We start from the raw sequence: 19,641 nt of genomic DNA on the forward strand, positions 1-19,641 counted from the left end.
TTCTCTTTGTTTAACTGAAGAAAGTTTTGGCACATCCAATTGCTCATTTCATCAATGCATTGGCAGAGGGTGTCAATGGGGCTGTAGTCAATAGGCAGTAAGGTTAGGTAGATCTGAGTGTCATCAGCATAGCTGTGGTAGGAGATTTGGTTCTTTCTCTTTATTTGGCTCAGAGGGAGCATGTAAAGGTTGAACAGGAGAGGTGCCAGAATCGAGCCTTGTGGGACTCCACACGTCATGTAGATGTAGATGTGATTGTATTTACAGATGGTTAAGATGATTCAAAGTTTCTAGGTAACTAGAATCAATCGCTCATCTGCAAGGTTCAAGTGGATAGATACTGTCACGATTACCAGCGATTGTATGCCATAAGATTGCTGGATTTCATTAACAATAACTTATGGACTACATATCCGCCATTTCTGGACTACATTTTCATACATGCACTCTGGTCACACTCACACATGCTTCCTCATCTAGACTGATTGCTCGCACCACCTGAGGGTTGTCAGAGACTGATTGCACACACTATTTAAGCTACACACTCACTCATTCACTTTGCAGAGTCTTGTTTATCTGTAGATGACATTACAACGCGGTTTCCTTGTCTTGGTTTCCTGTGTTTTGACCTAGCCTTGTTTATCCAGTTCTCCCTGTCTGCCGCCTGCCTTCTGACCTCTTGCCTGTGTTTGACTACGATTCTGGATTTGCCTTTATACATCTGTTTGCACCTGTGTTGACCATTGCTAGCCTGACTTTGATTAAACCTGCATTTGGATCCAAACCTCAGTTGTTTGTGTCACTCCCCTTCATAACAGATACACAGGAAGTTTTTAATTTTTGTAATTTTTAACTCTTTGAAATAACATATCTATAACACCATGACATTTTTTTAAATATCTCAGTATTTCTTTCTAACATTGCTATTTTTGTAAATTACAAAGCGGCAAAGAACTGAGCATTTCTACCTTTAATTACCATTTCGTTCAAAATGACTGCATGCATATTTGCTATTTTTTGCTGTGACTTTAAATATGCATGCATTTTTTGCCTAGCAACTTCCTGTTAACATTAACATAACTTCTGATAGCAAAAACATAAATTTACTTCAAATACATATTTCAAAACAGCATTTTCTGTGCTGCGAAATAGCTCCTGTTTGAAATTTGAAAATGAAATCGAGGCCCAGACCTTTGCATGTTTTAGTATGTCAACTACATATTTATAGGCTGTATTTCCAAAAAAGCTAATATTTTTAGGGTAATGATGTCATAAAATATGATCACAGACATTTAAAGCTTAATTTTAATATCTCAATAGAAGTTTTGAATGTAAATATGATGTGAACGGTCACGATGACCAGTATGGTAATTCTAATAGTTACAGAATACAGAACTCTCATGTCTGTGTTAATGCAGTATGTAACCAGTTCATCGATGCCCATTCTGGCCAATCACAGACGTTTCTGCTCATGCTGATATGCTCTCTTATTGGCTGCAACTCGTCACTACATCTGACCGCACATGAGGTCGAGTCCGCTGCTCTGGAATATTTAGCATGTTAGATATTGTATTTTCATCTGCGAGGTGTTGGCGACGCATCAGCGAACCTCTTGATGCGTTGTTCAGTAGTTCACGCATAATGTCTGCCGAGCGCTGAGCGCCTGCAGATTTTTTCCTGATCACTGCCCGATCTGTCGGCGAGCTTGTTAACTTCCAAATCAGGCTCAAATCAGGCCCAAAATCCTGTTGTGTGAACTAGGTTAAAGATGATAATCCTACAAGTACATCAGAAAAAATAAAATGTAAAAGTGAAAATAAAACACCAGCTAGATTTGTTTTATTTTGCTTTAGTTTTAAATAGCTTTGCTTGTTTCTGCGTTTTGCTTTTCATTTTTGCTTGTGCTCTTTTTTTTAAAGTTAAATTTAGTTTGTTTTGTTTTGTTTCATTTAATTCCTTTTTTTATTTGACTTTTTTTTCTCCTTTATTTTTGTTTTTATTGATTTGTTAATTTCCTTTGATGTTTTTCTTTTTCTTTATTTTGTTGTTTATTTATTTTTTTTATTTTATTTTAATTTTTTTCAATTTTTTTTTAAATTTTATATCCTGGTTTTCTTTTTAAGTTTTGATTTCTTTTAATGGGCAGTGTGATAGCGCAGTAGGTAGTGCTGTTGCCTTACAGCAAGCAAGTCACTGGTTCGAGCCTCGGCTGGCTCAGTTGGCATTTCTGTATGGATTTGGCATGTTCTCCCCGCATTTGCGTGGGTTTCCTCTGGATGCTCCGGTTTCCCCCACAGTCCAAAGACATGCAGTACAGGTGAATTGGATAGGCTAAATTGTCCGTAGTGTATGAGTGTGAATGAGTGTGTGTTGATGTTTCCCAGAGATGGGTTGCAGCTGAAAGGGCATCCGCTGCATAAAACATGTTCTTGATAAATTGGCGGTTCATTCCACTGTGGCAACCCCAGATTAATAAAGGGACTAAGCCGAAAAGAAAATGAATGAATGAATGTTTTCTTTTAATGAAATTCTTACTTTGTTTTATTCTTTTGTGTGTGTGCGTGTGTGTGTGTGTGTGTGTGTGTGTGTGTGTGTGTGTGTGTGTGTGTGTGTGTGACCAAATCTTGGTTATTTTGGATGCAAATAGGTCTGTTCTGAAATTATACTTAAAAAGAGATCAAACGTGATTCATTAAGGTCACACACAAAAGAGTAAAGGTGTGGTGTCTTGCCTTGTCTACATGGTGCTTTAGACATTAACCTAGAAAAAAGAAACGGACTTCTTTAATAAGCACTGACAAGCTTTTCTACAAGTCCAGCCAGCTGCCATCCAGCACAGAGAGAAGCATATGATTAAGTCAATTACCTTAAGAATGAAAAAATAACAGCTGGACGAACCATGTGTTTAATATCTAGTAATTATTTTCAACAAAAAGGGCCTGCCATTAAAAATGACAAAAGTGTAAATATATGCCAAGAAGTACTTCATTAAAAAATCGAGGCAATAAAGCAGCCTCATCTGAAACATGACTGAATTTCAAATCATCCACTCTCCTCAGAGCAAATGTAGGGTTTTTACTGACATTCTACGTGTTCATTAGCGAACGGGACAAAGAAGTACTTCAATTCACAGCACGCGCCTCAAGATTAACTTCAGTATTTGGCAAAAGGGAAAATCAAGTTGAAAATCAACAAGTCAAACATGTACTTGCTGACACCAGAAACAGCACATCTTCTTAACACCCACAGCTCGCGCTCAAGTGTTTACTGATCCCTTTTATGGATAAAATATTTCTTTACTGGTATGTCCTGTGTGTGTTTCAGGGCTGTTGGGTTGCAGGCGCTTCAGAGGCCTGACACTGAACTACAGTTTGCTGCTGTTGGAGGAGGACGCAGACCTGCTGTACGTGGGAGCTCGAGGGGCTTTATTCGCCCTGCAGGCCAGTGACGTCTCCAGCAGCTCAGCACAGACCGTACGTATCAACACATCATTATAGTGCGCAGTGGACTGCAACATGTTCATATTTCCAAAAGATACTAGTTTCATTCCTCCACTACACTTTTATTAAATAAAATCAGCTAAAAATGCACAAGATTTATACTGCACTTTGACACTTTAGCCACAGCCATGTCACCCTGCAGCCCAAGACCGGTTACTCACTGAAGCTAAGCAGGGCTGAGCCTGGTCAGTACCTTGATGGGAGACCACTTGGGAACACTGGGTTGCTGTTGGAAGTGGTGTTAGTGAGGCCAGCAGGGGGCTCTCAACCTGTGGTCTATGTGAGTCCTAATGCCCCAGTAAAAGTGAAGGGGACGCTATACTGTCAGTGGGCGCCGTCTTTCGGATGAGACGTTTAACCGAGGTCCTGATTCTCTGTGGTCATTAAAAATCCCATGGCACTTCTCGTGAAAGAGCAGGGGTGTAACCCCGGTGTCCTGGCTAAAGTCCCTCTATCGGCCCTTATGATCATGGCCTCCCAATCATCCCCTTCCACTGAATTGGCTCGATCACTGTCCCTCCACTCCACCAATAGCTGGTGTGTGGTGAGCCCACTGGCGCCGTTGTCCTGTGGCAGCCGTCGCATCATCCAAGTGGATGCTGCACACTGGTGGTGTGGAGAGACGCCCCTCATGATTGTGAAGCGCTTTGGGTGTATGGCCATACACAATAAATGCGCTATATAAATACACATTACATATTACATTACATATTACACTTTGAAGGCCCTGGTATCCTTTAAAGTTCTTCTTTTGTTTGAGTGCAAAAAGAAGTTTAAAGGCATTCTGACACCCCGCAATGCAGTAGGTGGGGTTGTAAATGTGTCAAGCTGCTCTATTGCCGTGTACCCCTAAACACAGCGATGGTGACTGAGAAAAAAGAAAGACACATGAACACATTTAACAAACAACCTTTTCCATGAAAATCACCAAACACCACTTTTTAAAATAACTTGTATATACTTTACCTGCTGAGACTTTAGATTTCACTTTAGTTTTCAACTAGTGCGAATAGTAGGTTATTGCAAGAGTTGTTTACAAACAGCAGTTGGTACAACTTGGCTCTGCAAACTGAAGCAGGATCTTGTTTTGCCAGGAAAACCTTTTTACAAGTCTTGACAGTTGAAGAATTTTTGTTAATCTTGTACTTGGCCAGATTGACTGGGAGGCATCAGACGATCAGATGCAACAATGCTGGAACAAAGGGAAAGATAACCAGGTTGGTCAAATCTCCATCTATTGTGTTATCACCTCTGGATCGTGTACTGATGTAGATTTCCTCACTCTTACAGACGGAGTGTTTCAACCACATTCGCTTCCTGCAGAGGTTCAACAGCACACACTTGTACACGTGCGGCACACATGCTTTCAGCCCTCTGTGTGCATACATTGTAAGTCACTACCATTTTTGCACATTGTAGGTTGAATTTACACTGACACCATTTTCAATCAAAAATGCAAAGAAGTTGTTATATTATTTTATGGATTTTGGCTCTTCATTTACATGACAACAGCAAAAATCCTTGCTTATTTTTAGTACAATGTTTTCATATTCAGATGGGCAGTTTACAAGACAACATTTTAAGCTTAAAACATTAATTTTTTTTATATGTTTTGCCTGTTCATTCATACGACAATGCCACTTTTTTGACTCAAAACCATACATTTAAAAGCAGGTTCAATGCCACTATAGATGCGACCGTGTAAACATCTGAAAACAAAGGTCTTTGAAAATGAAGACAAAGGGGGAGTATAGATTAAATCCCGGTCAGATCACACAAATTTGTCATGATTTTCTTTGACATAGGGTGTTGTGGGGATTCATAAACAACAAATAGGTGTCGTGACTCTAGGGATGCAACGATTAATCTGTTTCACTATTAACCACGGTCCGTGACGTCATTGACTTTCGCTTTAAGATTTAAAGGGCTAGCGTTGCACCAGACCCCCTTAAGTGGTGTCGTTTGAAAGTGTAGAATCTATATTTTATGCACATATGCATCACTTTGGTTTTTATTCTACTGTATAAAAGTTATTTACACTTAAATACACAGTATTTTGGAGACCCGAGCTAGGTTCATTTTCATATTTTTTCATATGACACATGTACAAGTTATAGCTCAAATGAAAGCTCTTTCCGGTGCTCATACAGTTCTAGCATTTTTTTACTGAATTATATTCATATGCCAAACAGTTGTTGAATGAATTGTGGTGTTTCCATGGCGCAGAAATGTAAACAATACATTCATGATCAATAAGCAGCCCCAGATAGCACAGACAGCTGTCATCTCTTACCTTATGCTGTGCCCTTCAGTGCCATTCTCCTCTGTTTTTGAGGTGATGTGCATAAGCAATCCTTTTATATGCCTGATGTGGTCCAAACACAGTGAATTATGTTTGATCAAACAAAAGAATAGTGAAATATGTAAACAAGGATTGGTCTCTGTGGCTTGTATAGCACCTCTCATCAGTTGGAATGCAATAACTTTTGCATAGATTATGGTAGAGACATTTTTCTTTTTTCCTATGATTACAGACATGTGCAGGAAACACCAAAATTAATTACAGCACGCTAGACCACACAGAACCTAAAAGGTGCACTTTCAAATTTGAGTTTATAAAAAAAATTTAAAAAGCGCCTTTTTTTAGGTGTTTATTATAACACAGACAACATATACAGTTATTTTTAACACTTTTAATAGTGTTTTATGAAAATTTAAAGAGTTTTCTTTAAAATGATACCACATTTTTGCATTTACACCTCTGCATGTGGATTTGGGAAGCTTTTAAATTTGGGTAGGCAAAATCTAGGCGGAAATTCCAAAATAACAGCAGAGTTTAAGTGGTTGAACGCGCTTTCGATCATCACAGTTACTTAATTGCAAAGGCTTCTCAACATCATGTATTTTTTGCATTTTTCCAGGATGGAAGGGAGTTTAAAATCTCATCAGTCTTTGAAGAGGGTCGAGAGAAATGTCCATATGACCCCTCAAAAGGCTACACTGGCCTGCTAATTGGTATGTCAACAACAATATTTTACAGTATAATTAATTTGGTATTGGTTCTTTTTCGGGAACAATTCATGTGATCAAATGTGAATTGAATGATGTCAAAATTTTTAGAGCTTTACTGGAAGATCTCTTAACTACATCTGTCCCCTCTGTTTCCCTCAGATCAGCAGATGTACACAGCGTCCCAGTATGAGTTCCGGAGTTTTCCAGATATCCGGCGCAACTCTCCAAACCCCATACTGAAAACAGAGGAGGCTCCGACTCAGTGGCTCCAGGGTTAGTTTGCTGCATCACATATTTTAGTCCCATTTTTCATCTTATACCATCAACATAACTACAGTATATGTTTGGATTTCTAGGATAACAATATTTAACCATTTAACACTAGATTGGTGTCTGCATGTCTGAGACAAACTATTTAATCTCAAATTTGTTTTGAATTTTTTAGCTCCTACCTTTAAAAATCTGTATTTATCTTGGTCACTTAGCAAATTTAAGTAAATAAATGTCCAATATGACATTTTAAATATATATATATGCTACTAATCAGTAGTTTATTTAATTTTTTGATGAAAAACCTTGGTGCTTTTATTCTGCAAAGACATGTTAAAGCATACCTATCAACACTCCCATTTTTCCCTGGAGTCTTCGCTATTTCAGACCCATCTGTCTTTCTATCCTCAAAAAATAGATATATTATTTCCATTTAATCAAGATTTCTGCATCTTACGACACTAAAAATGGTTGATAAAAATCCATCAACTAAATGAATTACAGTAAAAAATGTTTCAAGAGTCCACACTTAGCTGATGATTGATTATAAAGCTTGTTTGGCATGCTTTCCCGGGAGAGATAAGATCCTTGAGCCCAGGGCTCCTTTCTGCTTGCAAGGTGAGAGGGGAGTTTGAGCTCAGGTAGATCTCGAGAACTGCCCTGCTGTACTAGCTAATAAACAGATAGTGATTGCTCTTAAGAGATAACCACTTACTAGGAGCATGTCTATGGTGCCGATATGGATTAGTCAATTAACTTAAGTTGCATGTTTTAGGACGGTAAGAGGAAACCGGGGGCCTGGGGGAAACCCACGTGAGCACGGGGAGAACGTATAAACTTCGCACAGAAATGTCAGCTGGCTTGGTAAGGACTAGAACCAGTGACGTTCTTGCTGTGAGGCTACAGTGCTAACCACTGAGCCACCGTGCCACCCATCTAGGAAAGGAGGAGGAGTAGGGGTGGAAGGGGGGATTCTTCTAAATTAAAATGGCTGTTATATTGAACTTTGGGTATTTATAGTGGCTTAGAAATCGTCTGATTGGTGAATCATAAATTGGATAATGCAATCATAAGCACTCGATCCTCTCAAAATAAGTTTATAAATAAACTTCACTTATTAAAAAACTAAACTGTTGTTTTATATTGTACCATTTTTTTATTATAGATATTATAGTTGTATTTGTTCAAATGATTGCACCCTTGGTAAGCATAAACATCTTACCAACAGCAAACCTTGTGGAATAATTTAGTACATTAAAAACAGACATAAACAATAAAATTACATAATTTAATGTGCTGCATTGAATTCTATTTTTATTTTCCTTTGTGTGGTGATCTGCTAACCTCAGTCTGCTTTTTTGTCACTCTCAGAGGCTGATTTCGTGGGTTCAGCGCTGGTCAGAGAGAGCCTGAGCAGCTCAGCAGGAGATGACGATAAGATTTACTTCTTCTTCACAGAGAAAAGCCAGGAGCTCAGTCCATACTTCAGCCACAGCAGAGTAGCGCGAGTCGCCCGCGTGTGCAAGGTTTGATGTCTCACATGCCTCTCTACCATTACTTTTACTTTTAATCCCTACAATGAAAAGGTTCGTTTTTGACCATATTTGGAATGGTTATGAATATTAATGAGCTCTGCTGGCACAGCTCCACAGCTCATGTCAGTGACTGGTGCTCACACACATATTTACACACACATATACTTTACACACACACACATAAACACACATAGGCAAATATATATTTTAACAAATTGAGTAGTTACTTTGTAAAATTACTGTGTTTTTAGCTGAAGTGGTAGAGATGTTTATTTTAGCTAGAAGGAGCGAGTAAATGAAATTAAATGAAATTTTGCTCTTGAGTTGTGTTGTAATAATACTTAATTATACTGCTGCACGGTGGCGCAGTGGTAGCACGTTCGCCTCACAGCAAGAAGGTCGCTGGTTCGAGCCTTAGCTGGATCGGTTGGTGTTTCTGTGTGGAGTTTGCATGTTCTCCGCATATTCGTGTGGGTTTCCTCCGGGTGCTCCGTTGTCCCCCACAAGTACAAAAATAAGTGGAATAGGTAAATCGGGTAAGCTAAATTGTCCATAGTGTATGTGTGTGAACGAAGGTTTATGAATGTTTCCCAGTGATGGGTTGCAGCTGGAAGGGCATCCACTGCGTAAAACAAATGCTGGATAAGTTGTTGGTTCATCATGCTGTGGCGACCCCAGATTAATCAAATTAATTAAACCCTAAAAAAGATGACAACAGATATATATATAAATATATATATATATATATATATATATATATATATATATATATATATATATATATATATATATATATATATATATATATATATATATATGTGTAAAACATATAAAACTATTAAACACTATGGGCCCTATCATCTGTATTTTAAATTTTGACGATGAACTGTTATAAGATAATCCATACCTGGTTGCATTAACTGAGAGCTTTATAATGATAGTATCCTTTTTAAAATAAGAGTCCCACACACACAGTAAGTCCAATAATAATATAAGTTTAGATAAACTTAAAAGTAAGGGAAATAATTATTGTTGCCAATCAAAGACTGCCTGGGGCTTGCATTGGGGCTTGCATCAGTGTCTGTGTTTTCCTTGTTTTTTGCTGGTATTTTACACTCACAGGATTTACACTATAATTTGGGGAAAATTGTATTTAAGGCACACGGTATGCCATTTTTATGCACTGAAATCTCATTATACCTTGATACATATATATAGATTTTCATTGTTTGACACATTTTTAAGCCTTGCCTTTCCGAGAGCTCTTCTTTACTGTAATTGGTCAGATGGCAAAGTATGTTGTGATCAGGGCTTAATTTGTGCTGGAACAAATTAACCTCTGAAATCTGATCCGGCACCTCATTTTACCAATCCCCCTCCTCGATCGACCTCCTTACCCGTCTGCTGTTCACTTTCACTGTCTTCCGCGACTCCCCAACCCTCCTCACTTTCATCCGTAATACCCCTCCACCCCTCCGCCTTCCACCGCACCAACCGCCATAGTTGCTATAACCCCCCACCCCCTGCTCTTCACTTTTGTGCGCGACACCTCTCCATCGTCTGGTAACATGCCGTTAACCCTATCTGTCCCTGGACCTCAATATTGCTGTATATAGTGATTGTCAGAAATAAAAAAAACAATTATCATATCTGAATATCTGTGCTAGAAATGTGTCTTCTTGACATGTTGACAACACAAAAAAAGCTACAACTTTAGTGTTTGAGGGTCAAGACAGACAGGGAATTACACAAATCTGTTAGTAATCTTTATAGGTTTGTGCTGGAAGTATGACTCAATGTTTACAATAGCTTCTTTCTTTAGGAAATATTTAACTCAACTTATTGTATATTTGGATCTTTAACGCTTTGCAGACTTTTATACATTCACAAACAGCTCTAATATGCACCGCATATAAAATAATATCTGAGAAAGCATAACTGGGACGCTTATAAATTAGTGGGGAAGAATCCAGAGTGTGGTGAATATGCTTTGCATAGTAAAGTGGAACAAAAATGGTTGGGAATTGAATCAGTTCCACAGGGGAATGGGAGAAAAGAACAACAAATGTTTAATTCTCTCCACAAACTAATGCTACTCTAAAACAGGAAGATGAAATGACACACTTCTCCCTTGATTCGATTTGACAGGGAAAGTAGCACACATAAGCGAATGGATTTGAGGCACTAAACCATTTTCTTCACAGCTTTGTAAGAGCCCTGGTCTCCAAATGCTTCTTTATTTGAAGTGTGGTTTTCTACAGGTTTTCTGCTAGTGTTTTTAGGCATCTTGATTTCTCTATCAGTTCCCTTCCCACGAGACTCGCCTCTGTCTCGATTCTCAATCCATCAGTCTAGCTCCACACTCAGATCAAAGTGCCAATTGAACATGTCTGCAATTTCACATCTTTTCTAGAATGCTACTCTTCACTGTTTATTTACCCTGCGATGGTTTTGTGTGCTTTTAGAGTTTTGCTCAGTGATCAATGTAAGTGAATTCAGTGTTCTCAGCTGGTATGTTTCTTTATTTGTCTAAAGGCACAGAGCGCATCTTTGCAGTCTTAAAGGTCAGAATGTTTACTGCATATCCAAAGTTTTTTATTGATAGCCTAACTGGGATTATTTCCCAAAGCAAGCGCATGAGTGTGACATTTGGGTTTAGCTGATATTATTGTGGAATCATTAGACATTATTACACTGAAACTGTGTGCAAAATTGTCTATTTTCATGCTTTCTATTTGTTCACAAAACTTTTGAGTATCTCCAAGAAACATATTTAAAACTACAGTATATTTAAATTTATTAAATGCATATTTTGAAAGAAAAAGTACTGAAATAACATATATTTTACTCATTGTGGGCTCTATTTTGACAATCCATGCGCAAAGTGCAGGGCGCAAACGCATTAGGGGCGTGTCAGAATTAGGGCTGCTCGATTATGGGAAAAATCATAATCACGATTATTTTGGTCATAATTGTAATCACGATTATTCAAAACGATTTGAATTTGAAATAACCAACGCGCTCTGCGCTGGACAATAGACCGGCTTTGTTCTGGTCTATAAAACAGACTATTATAGTTTCTCAAAATAGCAGCGCCCCAACGCCTCCTTTTTTGATCAGAATGCCTATGGGTGCACATATGAGCGCAAATGCATTTGCTAGTTAAACATTGTGGTGCAAAACGTCAAAATGACTCTTGCGCCAAGCTGAAACAAGCAAACAACAATTGTGTCGCACCTTGCGCAACATTGCGCCGGGTGTATGATAGGGCCCTGTATGTTACATTACCATGTCATCTTAAATGATTTGTGCAGCTGTGATAAAATCTTGGGGCCCTATCATACACCCGGCGCAGTGTGGCGCAAGACGCGGCGCAATAGTCTTTTGGTAGTTTCAGCTTGTCGCAAGAGTCGTTTTTAGGCGTTGCGCTACGCGGTTTAAATAGCAATTGCATTAGCGCTCATATGTGCGCCCATAGGCGTTCTGGTCTAAAAAGGAAGGCGTTCTGAGGCGGACCGCTGGCGCGTTGCTATTTTGAGAAACTATAATAGATTTTTCATTTGACCAAAACTAACCCGGTCTAAACTCCGGCGCTCTCGCTTACGCACTGCTTAATACACACAAGAAAGCAATAGGCAAATATCTTTACATATGAAAAAATGTAAATATTAAGGATATATATAGGATATAATAAGAATAGATATAGGATATAAATATAAAGGATTAAAATATGACAAAACATATTATTTTCTAGCCTACATAAATATGAAAAACCACTGCTTTTATGTCTTCTTCATCTCGGGAGGCTTTTTCAGTTCATTCATAACAATTTGCTTTTGTATAATGTTATTATTATTAGCAGTATTATTTATTATATCCATATATATATATTTGTTTTATTAAAAACAAGCTTAGATTTGCCCTGCTGCCAGGTTTAAAACCATATGGGGCATGGCAGGTGTATTTGGAAATAACTCAGTATTTTGACCACACTTGGTCATTATTATTCATTTATTCGTTTGCTAGAAATCAGAACTGAATTTAGAAATAGTTTTGAAACAAATCTTTGCGCTTAACAAACAAAATTAATTATTTATAGGCTAATTGATGTCTGTGCGTAAAGGTTTCCCTATCCAAGAGCGAAAGTGATAGTAGATAATTTATCTCTCATTCTCACGCAGTAGATGTTCTGTTTAACAGTTTTCTGTTAAAAAACTGTTAACTGTTTGATAGTGAAATGCTTATTTTTTCCACTTAGACTTACTTTGTGTCCTGTAAATAGCGAATGCGCTCTTGGCACGACGCAGCTGACTCTCAAAGGTAATGGGAGACTCTAATTGGTTTATTCTCAAAACACACCTATAACTCATTAATAAAATAAACTCAACTCTTTTAGACCATGCGCCGAAGCGCAAGGCAGATTTCCTGTCCTTAAATTAGCAAAAACGCGTCCTGACACGCCCTGAAAGTGTTTGCGCCCTGCGTTTTGCGCTCTGCGCATGGACCGTCAAAATAGAGCCCTTGTAGTTTAAAATCTTGTTTGGGAATTAAAAAAAAAAACTAATAATTAAAGAGCAGCTATTATAAGAATTAGAAGAATAGCTGTTTTGAAATTTGCCTTCCATGTAGTGTCTTCCTTAAATTCTAGATTTTCAAATGGCTCTGCCAAGCACTGTCCAATATTAACAAACTACATATCAATGGAAAACTTATTAATGCACAAGTTCCAAAAATGGAGACTTAATGTATGACTGATTATGTGGTTCAGGACTATATTTTACAGTTATAAAGTTTAAAAACTTGAATGTGATTTAACATAATAGTAGCTTAGATATAATAGTGTGAATGACCTTATATTGGTGTAGATTGAAGCCAGGCTGGTGAATTGTGTGAATCAGACTGTGAGGACTGAGGGCAGAATCAGCTTCTCTGTGGTAGTTCACACAGCAGGGTCACATTAATAAGCAGATTATTGTTCATTATCCAGAAGCTAGGGGGACTGAATGCTGTTAATACATACTCGCTGACACTGAGCTGAGGGAAAGCCATAATTAAACACAGCAACTCAGCTGTTGTCAGTAAAGCTCTGAATGAAGTCTTAATAAAAGCTTTATTACACCGGCGTATGCCAGAAATCACTCGCTATTTTGTAATACTTCAAATAATATGCCATGACTTATCATACATGAGCTCTGGTTTCATATATCCATGCATCTGCTTCTGAACATCAGCAACTGAGATAGTGGCATAATAACTCAACATTCAAAAGTCAGTTTCCTTTCTTCCGCATTGACTTAAAGGTCATTATATTATAGTTTTAGTGTTATTGCTGAAAAATAAGTACTGAGGATTGCTTTAAGAAGCTCAAAGTCAGTATACATGAAGATTTATTCTCCTCTTGGGAGGCAGAATGGAAAATTTGCTTCATCCCCTTGACATAATGGGGATTCCTTTTCATACAAAAAAAAAGGAGTGCATTTCCCTTTCCCACGGTCACATTGATGATAATGTTACAGTAACTGCTGCCAGCTGTGCCAAGAGCCGGTGATCCATGTTAACAGAAGTTATAAGCTTCCTTCTGCTGTTTTGCTAATAAAATGTACTAGTTGTAAATAGTTTTACTATCCACGAAGTGTATGTATGTGTAATTTGAAGTTGACGCTGTCAACGGAGTGCAAATCCAATTGCAAGTTTTATTAACAGGAATAGTCACTAAAGCAATGGTTAGCACAAGGACAATCAGGTACATACAGAGAATCCAGAGTTGTAGTCAAACAGGTGAGTGGACAGAAGGTATGCAGCAGACAGGAATAAACACTAAAACAAAGCAAGGATCAAATATGGCTAGACAAGGCAAAGAAAATGCATCAAAGTTCACAATCGGATAAACAAGACTCAGCAAAGAGGTGTGTGTGTGTGTATGTGCACTGTATTTAAAGTCAATCTAATCAGTCTTTGAGCAGCTCTGTGTGTGTAATCTGTGATCTGGAACAGGTTTGTGTGGTGCATGACTGGAACTTGTAGTCCATATACCAGTGGATTTTGAGTCCTTTAGCGATCTGCGTGTTTAGCAGCGATGTGCCAGGATGGATCTCTGGGGATTGTGACAGTATAAATGAGGCATTTATATTGTCTTACATATTTAATTTTGAGTTGGTGTTCATTCTGCTGTGGTGACCCCTGATAAATCAGGGATTAAGCTGAAGAAAAACGAATGAATGAATGAATGAATGAAGGAATATGTTGAATATTCTTTCACATGAAGTAAGAATGGACACAGCCATTGGAACCTTATTGGCTCAAGACTTCCAGTCTTATTCACTTCAATTGATTTTTAGCTATAAAAAAACTTTTTTTGCTGCTTGATGTTTTAAACTGGTATTTCTTATTATATTATTCAGATTTTTATGTATAATAGGCGACGTGGTAGCACAGTAGGTAGTGCTGTTGCCTCACAGAAAGAAGGTCGCTAGTTCGAGCCCCGGCTGGGTTAGTTGGCATTTTTGTGTGGACTTTGCATGTTCTCCCCGTGTTCGCGTGGGTTTCTTCCGGGTGCTCTTGTTTCCCCAAGTCCAAAGACAATTAGGTTAGCTAAAATTGTCCATAATGTATGTGAATGAGAGTGTATGGGTGTTTCCCAGTTATGGGAAACATATGCCAGATAAGTTGGCGGTTCATTCCGCTGTGGTGACCCTTGATTAATAAAGGGACTAAGCCAAAAAGAAAATGAATGAATGATTGAATGAATAGTCGTTGCTGAAGCATGTGATTCATATCTTTTCCAGTTATTTATGCTTTCAAATTGCATTATTGGACCTTTTTCTTTGCCCCATAAATTTTTGATTGACTTTAATAAATGGATTATTTTAACAAAAGAGTATATAAGAAATAGCAACTCCATTTATCAACATAAAAAATACTGGCAGCTCATTATTTGTTTTTATCAGTGCCAAAGTTTACATGAACCCAGACAACGTATGACTATAAAAAATGTCTGTAAAAGTCATTTTGTTAATCTTTTGAGCATAAAAATGTGTCAGAGCACAGATCAAGCTCTCAAAATGCAATTCCAAAGCATAAAACACCTATGAATCAATAAGGGCTACTGTTAATCAAAGAGTATTATTTACAGCATTATGTTTTCTCTCTTTTTTGTTTGAAATATACAAGAGGTGCACTACACACACAAATAAATAATTTACTGTTGTTATCATAAATAATCTGTCACGTCAATACTGTAGTCTAAGGGCTCTATTTTACAGATCTAGGCTGAAAGTCAAAATCGCAGTGCGCAAAAGCATTAAGGGCGTGTCTGGATCCACTTTTGCTATTTTAGGGATGAAAAATTCCGCTTTGCACTGTGGCGCATGGTCTAACAGGGTTGAGCATATTCTCTTAATGAGTTATGGGTGTGTTTTGAGAATAAACCAGTCAGAGTCTCATCTCCCATTTATTTCCAAGAGTCAGTTGCGTCGCGCCATGACGCATTTGCTATTTACATGGTGGACTTTGTGAGTGTAAAAAGTGAATGCTTCACTAGCGAGCAAACAGTTAAACATACCATCTGCAGCAAGAAGATAAAAAATGAGCCTCCTCCAATGGCTTTTTTTTCACTTTCCCTTTTTGAGGATAAAGAAACGTGTTGTACGCACAGACATCCATTAGCCTGGATAATCAATTTAGTTTGTTAAGCACAAAGACTTGTTTTTAAAACTATTTTTAAATTGAGTTCTGATTTCCAGCAAATGAATAAATGAACAATAGAACGAAGTGTGCTCAAAAAACTAGGTTATATCTAAACACATGTCCTATGTCCCATATGGTCCAAAACCTGACAGATGGACAAATCTAAGCTTGTTTTTAATAAAACAAATATAAATATGAATATAATAAATAATACTAATGATAGTAATAATATTATATAAAAGCAAATTGTCATAAATAAACTAAAATAAGCCCCTCGAGATGAAGGCATGGAGGCAGTGATTTTTATATTTAAGTATAAATTAATAATTAATTCTTTTTCATTTATAAAGATATTTGTGTATATCTGTACATCCTGCATGTTTTAAGCAATGTGTAAGCGAGGTGCACATCTAGCGTGCTCTGCGCTGGTTTTTGCTTTCAGCTGTGCTATTAAACAGTCTATTTTAGTTCCCTTAAAATAGCAACGCACCAACAACACGCCTTAACACACCTCTTTTCTAGACAGAAACACCCATGAGTCCACAAAGTGGCGCAAATGGATTTGCTATGTAAACAACGTGGTGGAAAGTGGAAAAATTAAGGTTGCGCTAGACTGAAAATAGCAACACGTCAGGGCAAACAGGTCTTGCGCCCTATTGCGCTGGGTGTAGGCTGTGTTAGGGCCCAAAGTCTGCAAAATAGCACTGTTGCTATCTGGATTATTTTCATTACTTTTCCTCTCACTGGTCAAATAGTGGCTTGTATGACGCTGCTCCAGGAGGACATGTAAAGTGAAGGTTTTAAAGCCGTGCTGTGACGCCATTGGTCTGACAGTGGAAACACAGCTTGATTTTGGCCTCACTGCTCCAAGTCTGAGGCTACTAGCCCCGTATGGCCCATATAAATCCTGGTTTGTGTTGAGCCAACTGTGCGCACCCAGCATCCAGCTGGTTGGTTCAGTAGCGCCAGGACACTTTTCTGCACACCAGCTACTGATGGAGAGGAGAGTGGGGGATACAGTAGAGACTGATTAATACTTCAGCCTTTACTACAAAAAAAAAAAAAAAAAAAAAAAAAAAAATATATATATATATATATATATATATATATATATATATATATATATATATATATACCTTCTCTCCCTCAGTCTAATTGGTTAGCGACGTCACCAACCAGAGCGAGAGGTGGCAGTAATGCACCAAAAAGTTTGTTGTTGACCACCGTAAAACAGGAAGGAGAAGAAATTGTCATTCTCGCCATCATACGGGCTGTTTCTCAATTCCAAGAACGCAGAGAACGGACTTGTGTTTTTGTAGAGATCGGTCTTGCCAGGTGTCCTCGGAAGAACGAACTCAGGAGACAGCGAGGGCAGAGAACGCGTCCTTTGAGAAATGGGATGCTGCGTTCTTCCTGATGGTCATGTGACCTTCACGTGTTTTAAATGGAAATTAATTAAACATTAAAGCCTGCATACAACGATTTATTGTTTTTCCCCTCTTCAAAATATATACTTTGCATAAAAACATTAGAAATATACTCTGCACAAGATAAACAAAACAGATTTTAATACGAATTTCAGCAAACAAACAACCCTTAAAGTGTTTATTCCTTTATTAAGATGTCCATGGTAATGTTTACTTTCACCATTTCATTTAGGGAAACTCCTGAGGTAAATAAGTGATATCTCTGAACTTTAATAATAAATCTAAATAAAATGCTGCGCTTCCCACCTCCAGTCGCAATGACTTCTGGGACTTCCAGAGCGAGTTTGGTGCTCAAGTCTGCATCAGTGCTTCCTCGATATCAAGAACACATCCGGGACGTTTCACGCGTCCTCCGTACTTGCGGTCTTGAGTATTGGAACTGAACTTAGGCAGCTGATGATGACGTTGCACGAGAACACGAGGACGCAAGACCGAAGACTGAAGAACGCATATTGAGAAACAGCCATGGATTTTCTTTCATCTGCTAGACTAGGGATGTCCAAATTCGGTTCTGGAGGGCCGGTGTCCTGCTGAGTTTAGCTCCAACTTGCTTCAACACACCTGCAAGGAAGTTTCTAGTATGTCTAATAAGCTTGATTAGCTGGTTCAGGTGTGTGGTACGCGTACCACCAATAATATCCAGCTGCAGGCCCGCAGGTATGCGGGCTTCCTCCTAGTGGTATGCAGAGGAATCGCTAAATAATGAAAGAAACAATTAACACTTTTAATCCTTTGATGCGTGCAATAACATCGATGTGATCAGCACTGGCTGTTTTGTGAAGCGTATGAGCACAGTGCTGTGCTTAGAGTGTTTATTTTAGTGCATTGTGTCATAAGCTGCTAAAAAACAGTTTCCGAGGTTTAAGAATTGATTCTGAAGCAGTGATTTGACTGACATGAAAAGTGCTTTCAGAGAGGATTAACGTAACTGGTAGACGTGGTGCGCCGCAATCAAAATGGAAAACCAATCAAAAGCATCAGAATAGCATCGCTTAAATAAATGGCCTTAGCATAAGACATTGTGCATATCAAAAACAGGCAAAGCAACAAATTAATATTATTCAACACATTTAAATGTGACCCCTTTTGTAATCTTTAACATTTTCATAAATAACTGTAATTTAATTACAGTAAATGTTGCAAATGTGAGTCTTATGTTGTATCTTCTTTCAGCCGTTCTCTGTCATTTCATCTTGCAGAGGGACAGAGGAGGTCTCCTCACACTACAGAAGAAGTGGACGTCCTTCCTGAAGGCACGTCTGGTGTGTTCTTTACCTGACTACGAATTTCATTTCAACGTGTTGAGGAGTGTGTTTTTCCTCGAAGGCTCCAGCTCTCAGGACTCCGCTTTCTATGGCATATTTGGCTTGGAATGGTAAGAGCACTTTTTCTTTTAATGTTTGTTTTGCATTATTGGCTATGTGAGTTTTATCGTTGGTGTCTTTTATTTTTCATGTCATCTGATTCTCCTTAGAAAGGTTGGATTTTAGTGACTCCAAGGTAGGTCCAGACACCAACCCAATGGTGGCTTTCATTGAGTGTGGGTCTGTGTCGGTCTGGAACACACTAAATGATTTTCAGATCTTTACTGATTTTAAAATGATGGGAGACCAGAGACATTTGGACAGTTTCAAAGAGTTTTTACCATGATGGGGATGATGATCTTTACTCGGGGATGATGACCTTTACTCAGATTGACATAATCATTTGGCTCTACTGGTTCTTTTCTGCTGGAACAAAAAGGACAAAGTAGAATTTGAGTCAAATGTGTTGCCATATTTGTTAGTCTTCTCCACTTTTGTGATACTTTTTAATTATGAAAGCACACAACATCCACTTGTAAAGTTTGCTTGGTCTCACTGACTATTATGTTTTTCTGTCAGGGTTAGCCCGAGTCAGTTTTGATATTCCAGTTGAGGATTTTGGAAATAAAAAGTTGGTTGCTTCAATCCTTAAATCAGACCTCCTTGATTGCTAGGACTGCAAATTGGGGTTGAAAGCTCGACATTTACAAGAGCATGTTAGATCTTAGTTTTTGAGGTGTATATTGGACTATATTGGACACTTTTAGGGTCTTTTGGGTGGTTTAACATGTTAAATTGGCAGCATCTATTAGCACCAATGCTGTTGGTGGGTGCGTGAGAAGTTTGAT

The 19,641-nt window shown here is 38.2% G+C and overlaps 1 protein-coding gene across 6 annotated transcripts in view; it reads left to right on the top strand.

Annotated features, from left to right (window-relative positions):
* Positions 1 to 19,641, top strand: part of sema4ga (sema domain, immunoglobulin domain (Ig), transmembrane domain (TM) and short cytoplasmic domain, (semaphorin) 4Ga) — a 109,353-nt gene that overhangs the window by 63,107 nt on the left and 26,605 nt on the right. For all 6 annotated transcript variants that reach the window (XM_087278846.1, XM_087278849.1, XM_087278847.1 and 3 more), the window contains exons 3-9: positions 3,324 to 3,472; positions 4,654 to 4,716; positions 4,790 to 4,888; positions 6,421 to 6,514; positions 6,671 to 6,784; positions 8,153 to 8,307; positions 18,689 to 18,864. In XM_087278846.1, the coding sequence (XP_087134972.1) occupies positions 3,324 to 3,472; positions 4,654 to 4,716; positions 4,790 to 4,888; positions 6,421 to 6,514; positions 6,671 to 6,784; positions 8,153 to 8,307; positions 18,689 to 18,864 (850 nt within the window). The remainder of the gene's footprint in view (positions 1 to 3,323; positions 3,473 to 4,653; positions 4,717 to 4,789; positions 4,889 to 6,420; positions 6,515 to 6,670; positions 6,785 to 8,152; positions 8,308 to 18,688; positions 18,865 to 19,641) is intronic.

Source organism: Danio rerio, chromosome 13, assembly GCF_052040795.2.
Source record: "Danio rerio strain M-AB ecotype USA chromosome 13, GRCz13ab, whole genome shotgun sequence".
NCBI lineage: Eukaryota > Metazoa > Chordata > Actinopteri > Cypriniformes > Danionidae > Danio > Danio rerio.